Source organism: Bos indicus x Bos taurus, chromosome 8 (assembly GCF_003369695.1).
Source record: "Bos indicus x Bos taurus breed Angus x Brahman F1 hybrid chromosome 8, Bos_hybrid_MaternalHap_v2.0, whole genome shotgun sequence".
Lineage (NCBI taxonomy): Eukaryota > Metazoa > Chordata > Mammalia > Artiodactyla > Bovidae > Bos > Bos indicus x Bos taurus.
The window spans coordinates 75,609,731-75,615,730 of record NC_040083.1 but is presented as its reverse complement, the minus strand read 5'-3'; the positions used below and the strand labels follow the sequence as shown (position 1 = coordinate 75,615,730).

The following is a 6,000-nucleotide window of genomic DNA, read 5'->3' as shown; positions in this document are numbered from 1 at the left end:
TACCTTTTAGATTTTTATTAGTAGTTCTCTCTGAAGAATCAAAATAGTTAGCAAATTACTTTAGATTCATCAAGACTGTATATCCTTTGTATTTAGATCTTTAATGATGTACAACATAATACAAAACAAACCAAAGAGACTGATTTCTATGACTAGGTGTTATTCGTTGTGTCGTCCTAGAGCAGGGGCCGGAGGGAGAGGCTGTTCTCCAGGGAGAACTGAGGTGGAGTTAGTGCTGGGGGACTAAATCATGGCCTGCTTTTTCCCTGCTTGATGTGCTGGGAAGGGACAAATGATTCCTTAAACTGACGACTGCTTCCTAGAGTTGGGGGCTCTAAAATCCTGGGTAGCAGAAGATTGTAGTCCAAACCAGGCCAAAAGAAACAGGCTGGGGCAGGGAAGTGTGGTAACTGCCTGGCAGAAAAGGCAAACTCAGGGCCCCAAGGGGTAAAGGGCATTCTCTGCACCTCAGAGACACTGCAGAACCAGTGTCACACTAAGTGACATTGTTAAAAGGGGAAAAAACAAAACCCTGGAAGAACCTTTCAATTGCACTCAACTTGGATTAGAGGTCAGCCCACTCTTGCGGACGAGGGAACATCTAGCCCCGAAGCAGCACTGAGTCTGGCCCCACCACCTCCTCCTCCCCAGCTCCTTCTGGCAGCTGGGCCAGGTTTCGGCTGAAGCCATACAAATCCCAAAAAGACCAGAGAAGTCAATCTGGAGGGCCAAGGCGGGAAGGACACTTCTCAGGATACAAATACTTTTAATATGGAAGGAGCCAGGACAGTTCTGGGGGCATGTGCATGCCCAAATCTTACCCACTTTCTCCCCAGCTCAGGACCTAGGCTTGTAGAGACTTGGCAAGCACAGTCTCCACACCTGACCTTCCACCCCCAAAAGAAAATCCGGAAGTGTGCCCCTTCTCCTTCCCCACAGGTGGGCTCCTCAGGGCCTCCTGCAGGGGTGGTTCTGTGGCAGGGCGGTGGCAGGGCCTCATCTCAGCTGGCTCCCGCCCGAGCCATGAGGTCTTCCAGAGCACTGTCCTGGTCGTTGTTGTGTAATAGCAGAGCTTCCTTAATATCTTTCAGTTCAAAGCCCATTTCCTTAAATTTGCTCATTAACTGAAGAAATTCCATCATCTAAAGAGAAGTAAGAGAATACAGATTCAAGAAAGGGTTCTGGCCACATAGTACAGCTGAGCGGCAAAATACACGCCTAAGGGGCTGCTCGGGAGGGCATCCTTGCCGGAGCCTCTCAGGTCCCTGAGCAAGCAGAGGAGGGCCATGGAGGAAGACAGGTTGATGCCACAGCCAGGACCCAAATCTTACCGACCTTCATTCAGGTCCCACCATCCACATCCATGCTCCCACCTAGGAGCTCCAGCCTAGGCAAAATGACTAGCCATCTCCCCCATCATCCGAAAGTATGGCTTTTGCCCAAGTCATTTTTTTCCATCCCTTCCCTGGGATCTTTGACGGTCTTCAACCTGATACTTCCATGTGAGCCAAACATCCACATGCCTGTCTGGACACGGGAGATTCTTGCTCCAACTAGTTCTGCCTACAGTCAACGGGAGGGATGAAGGCTGTGGAACAGGAGTGCCCCCAAGACAGACTGCTTTGTCCCTTCTTTCCAGAGGGTTCCCATGAAGCATGGAGGCGCCTACCTTTTCCTCTGAACACTGCTGCATTTCCAGAGCCTCTTCCACCAAAAGAGGGTCGAAGCCCTTCTCACAGAGCTGTCCATGTGCAAAGAGATAGTCGAGAATCTAAGAAAACAAAGAGTTTAGCACCTACTACCACTGTTTTCTGTGCTTCCCAAAAGTCTTACACAGATCAACACGTCTGCTCCCCACCTTGACTGTTACATCCTGGATAGGACTTGACTTTGTACCTTGAACTGTGTCCAACACAGCAGGACCTCAGTGACTATTTGCTGACAGACACACCCTTCTAAATATGCATTGACAGTCTTCAAAAGAGTTCCTGTCACAGCTGACTCACATCTCCCAACTGACGTCAACCCCATAGCCTGGGCAGGATATTCTCCTAAGAAACCACCCAAGTCAGAAAGTGCCCCCAAGGCTTAGGGCTCCAGTACCCTAGATTAGAACTGCCTGGGTGCTTCTGACAGGATAGACATTTGTGGAAGAAGACATCTAACCATACCTCAAGCCTATTCTGCCACTGCCTCAGGAGAAGCAGAGAAGGGGGTAACTGGATAGGGTAGTCCTCAACTCCAGGACTCCCAAGTCTGTCCCTCAGCCCAGGTCCCAAAGCAGCCCCCAAAACACAAGCGCTGCTGGAAACCCCCAACAAAGCCCCCCCTGAGTCCTGCCCGCCCTCCCTAATCACAGGAAAAGACAATGGTGCTGTGAGTGAGGGACTCTAGGACAGAGGCAGGACACTTCCAGCTCCCGAGATCGGGGACCTCTCCCCTGCCCCTGGCCCTGTGGCTGGCTAACCACTCACCTGCTCGATATTCTCTCCTTTCTTCTTCATGGCTCTCAAGACACACTCATATGAGTAGCCCATGTTGACCACTGTCTCCACACAGTGCCGCTCACTGGGGGACAGCGCCTGCAGTTCAGAGTGAGCCTGGGGACAGCTGGGAGTGTTGGGCACTTGTGACACTGAGAAATTAGGAGGTGTGACCTAGTGGGAAAGAAACAAAGGATTAAGGCAAGAAGACAGACCCAGGCCCCAGAAGACAAGTCACCGAAGTGGCCCAATCCAGGGGTTTATCAATCCTGACCTAATCAAACCTCCAGTCAAGTAACCTGCCTGCAAGAAAGGGTCAGATTTCTGGCCAGACGTCCTGAGGAAGAACAAAGAGGGGTACGGGAGCTCCAGCTGAGGGACAGAAAAGTTGGGAAGACACCTGCAAGTGTGGCTGTCCTCTGACCTCATCCCGCCTTGCAGAGTGAGGAAGCTCCATGAAAGCACATGCCCTTTCCTGCCCAAATCCCCTGGGTTTGCAGTGGAGAACGAAGTTCTGAAAAGCGCCTTTGGTAGCACCTTGCTGGCTGCTATGACTTCTCTCCAGGGCTCCATTATCCCTTTCCTAAACTGCCGTAACTGAGTACTAGAGGGATCATTAATCTCAAACCCCCTCACTCCGGAATTGACTGTCCCAGTAACCATGTCCATCACGTCCCAGTGTCGTCGTCACATCTATCACTGGGCTGGGTAGACGGCCAGCTCAGGGCTCCCATGCTCTGAGGGCACTGCCCTTCTGCCCCACACCGTGTACTGTGCTTTGATTCCCTGCAACAGCTACTGTCCTTCAAAAGCAAGGCTGAGGACTACCACCCCTCCAGGCTGTACCCTCAAGGACTGGAACATGGTCCCAGGCCCAGCCTCTACTGCACTGGCTATAGGCGGCCTACTCCTACCACCGGCCCCCAGCCTGACTGGACAGACTCCCAGACTTAAACCCTACCACCACTTCTGATAATAATCAGCCCCAAGGCAAAAAGGCAGCTCACTCCCAGGCTGAAGGACAGAACCACCATGGGAAAAGCTCTCTGACAACTTGGCTCATCTCCCAAGAACCAGGAAAAATCATCCAAGAAAATTTTATTTAACCCTCTCCTTTTTTGGGGGGGTGGGGGAGAGAAAGAGAGGAGGAAAGAAGCCTGCTTATCCTAGAAGCATGTTCAAAATTCTATAGCTATAACCAGATACTCTCCTCCAAGTCAGCTGGGGGAAGCCAAGAAGCCTCAAAGCCTGCAGTGTCTGCTGAACCCTCTCACCAGAGCACACTCCAGGCAGTACAGTCCTGGGGCTCAGTCATCAGGTTACAAGAGTCACGACAGGGCATGGGAACTGGAGCACACCAGTCTGGCCACTTTGCAGGCCCCAAGACTCTGTCTTTTTAGGGGCAGGCTCTGCCTGGGCCTGAAAATACCAATAGCCAAACAGCATCTTGTTCGTATTGCTGGCACAGTACTTCTCACACAAGAAGGAGCTCTCAGACGTTAGGTACAATGTCACTTGCAGTTCTGAATGCTGGAAGCCTGGCTCTGAGCTTGAAACTTACACAGCCCTGATATGCGTGTCTGTGTGCTCAGTGGCTCAGTCATAATCAACTCTCTGTGACCCAAGGACTGTAGCTCGCCAGGCTTCTCTGTCCTCAGAATTTTCCACAACGGGTTGCCATTTTCTCCTCTAAGGGATCTTCTCAACCCAGGGATTGAACCTGCATCTCCTGCGTCTCCTGCACTGGCAGGCGAATTCTTTACCACTGAGCCAGCTAGAAAAGCCTGGGCCCTGATACATTGATTCTACCTTCCAAAATCTACTAAAATGATAATAAAACTGTATTAACCTTAGAAAAAGAAGGCATAACAGAGGACAATGTATTTCAATGAAATTTTAGAAGGTGGAGTGCTAACGGAGGCAGAATAACTGGCAGAAACAGTGAAGTTAAAGTGGGAGATGGAGAGTCAGTCCAGCAGGAGACCCCTGAGAAGGTTTCAGCGTGTGGAAGCACCAGGTACTGTTGGGGTAAGGCTAAGTACGAAGGCAGTGATAGCAGAAAACCCTCAGGCAGACCTTCCCCAACCCACCTTCTGCAGAGATCCAAGGTTTACTCTAGAAAATCGGAATCAATACCAAAAAGGACTGAGGACACCAGGCACAGCATATGGCAGAATGAGGTATAAGAACCAAAACGGGATTGAGTAAGCCTCTTTCAGTATCCTCACTTTCTTCAGCCTTCAAGCAGAATTCTTAGATAAACTTTAATAGCCCCCAAGATCTTCATATGTTGATGTTTTACAGAGCTCCCTTCAAAGCCCTGGTGGCTCAGACAGTAAAGCGTCTGCCTGAGGGACAGGCAGAGGGAGATTCGGGTTCGATCCCTGGGTCAGGAAGATCCCCTGGAGAAGGAAATGGCGGCCCACTCTAGTACTCTTGCCTGGAAAATCCCATGGATGGAGGAGGCTGGTAGGCTACAGTCCGTGGGGTCGCAAAGAGTCGGTAACAACTGAGCGACCTCACTTTGACTTTCTTCAAAGCCTTCTCTGGTGGCTCAGATGGTAAAATCTGCCTGCAATGCAGGAGACCCACGTTCAATCCCTGGATCGGGAAGATCCCCTGGAGAAGGGAATGGCAACCCAGTCCAGTATTCTTGCCTGGAGAATTCCATGGACCGAGGAGCCATGGAAGTCAGGCTACAGTCCATGGAGTCACAAAGAATCAGACACAACTGAGTAACTTTCACTTCAAAGCCAACTAACTAGTCAGTCTTAACAACCAGCAGGCGCACCCCAACATACATATTCCCCCCATTTTGACTGTTTTTCTTTTAGTGATTCACTCTTAAAAGTGAACAGAAAGCCAAAGCCAAGGACATAAGACCAAACCAGAAGAGAGAAAAGACAAAGCACTTGGAAATTTAAAATAAAGCTTTTATTTAAAAGATTATGAGATTTTTAAAAAATGGTATGATAGTCAAGGATACGTTTCAGATAGTAAAACATAAAGTCAAAGAGAGAGAAAAGAGATAGCAAATTAGAAAAACAGCCAAGGAGGTCCAACATCCAGCTTATAGGAAGAACAGAGAAAACAGAAAAGTATAACACCAAAAACAAACCACAACAACCAGATTTTGAAAACTGAGCTGAGCCTTTGCTTGAAAGGATCCAGGAGGGTCAAGCACAATAAGTGAAGATGAGCACAATAAGTGACATTTACACTGGTAAATGTCAAATCTCCAGAAATGAAAAAAGGATCCCTAAAGCTTTGGGAGTAGGGGAAGAAATCCGAATGGCACAGTACTGCTAGAAATCAGAGGTGCTTGTACTTCAATTTGAGAGCTTTCTGTTTTTAATTTTTATTTATTTATGGCTGCATGGGGTTTTCACTGCTGTGTGTGCACTTTTCTCTAGTTGCATCAAGCTGGGGCTACCCTCTAGCTGTGGTGCACAGGCTTCCATGACGGTGGCTTCTGGTGTTGCGGAGCACGGCTCTAGGTGCGCAGGCTTCAGGAGTT

The 6,000-nt window shown here is 49.4% G+C and overlaps 1 protein-coding gene across 4 annotated transcripts in view; it reads right to left on the bottom strand.

Moving 5' to 3' along the window:
- UBAP1 (ubiquitin associated protein 1) overlaps positions 1–6,000 on the bottom strand; it is a 70,063-nt gene continuing 64,063 nt past the window's right edge. For all 4 annotated transcript variants that reach the window (XM_027550043.1, XM_027550041.1, XM_027550044.1 and 1 more), the window contains 3 exons: positions 2,475–2,657; positions 1,670–1,771; positions 1–1,142 (listed from right to left, as the gene is read on the bottom strand). In XM_027550043.1, the coding sequence (XP_027405844.1) occupies positions 1,002–1,142; positions 1,670–1,771; positions 2,475–2,657 (426 nt within the window). In that variant the 3' untranslated portion in view covers positions 1–1,001. The remainder of the gene's footprint in view (positions 1,143–1,669; positions 1,772–2,474; positions 2,658–6,000) is intronic.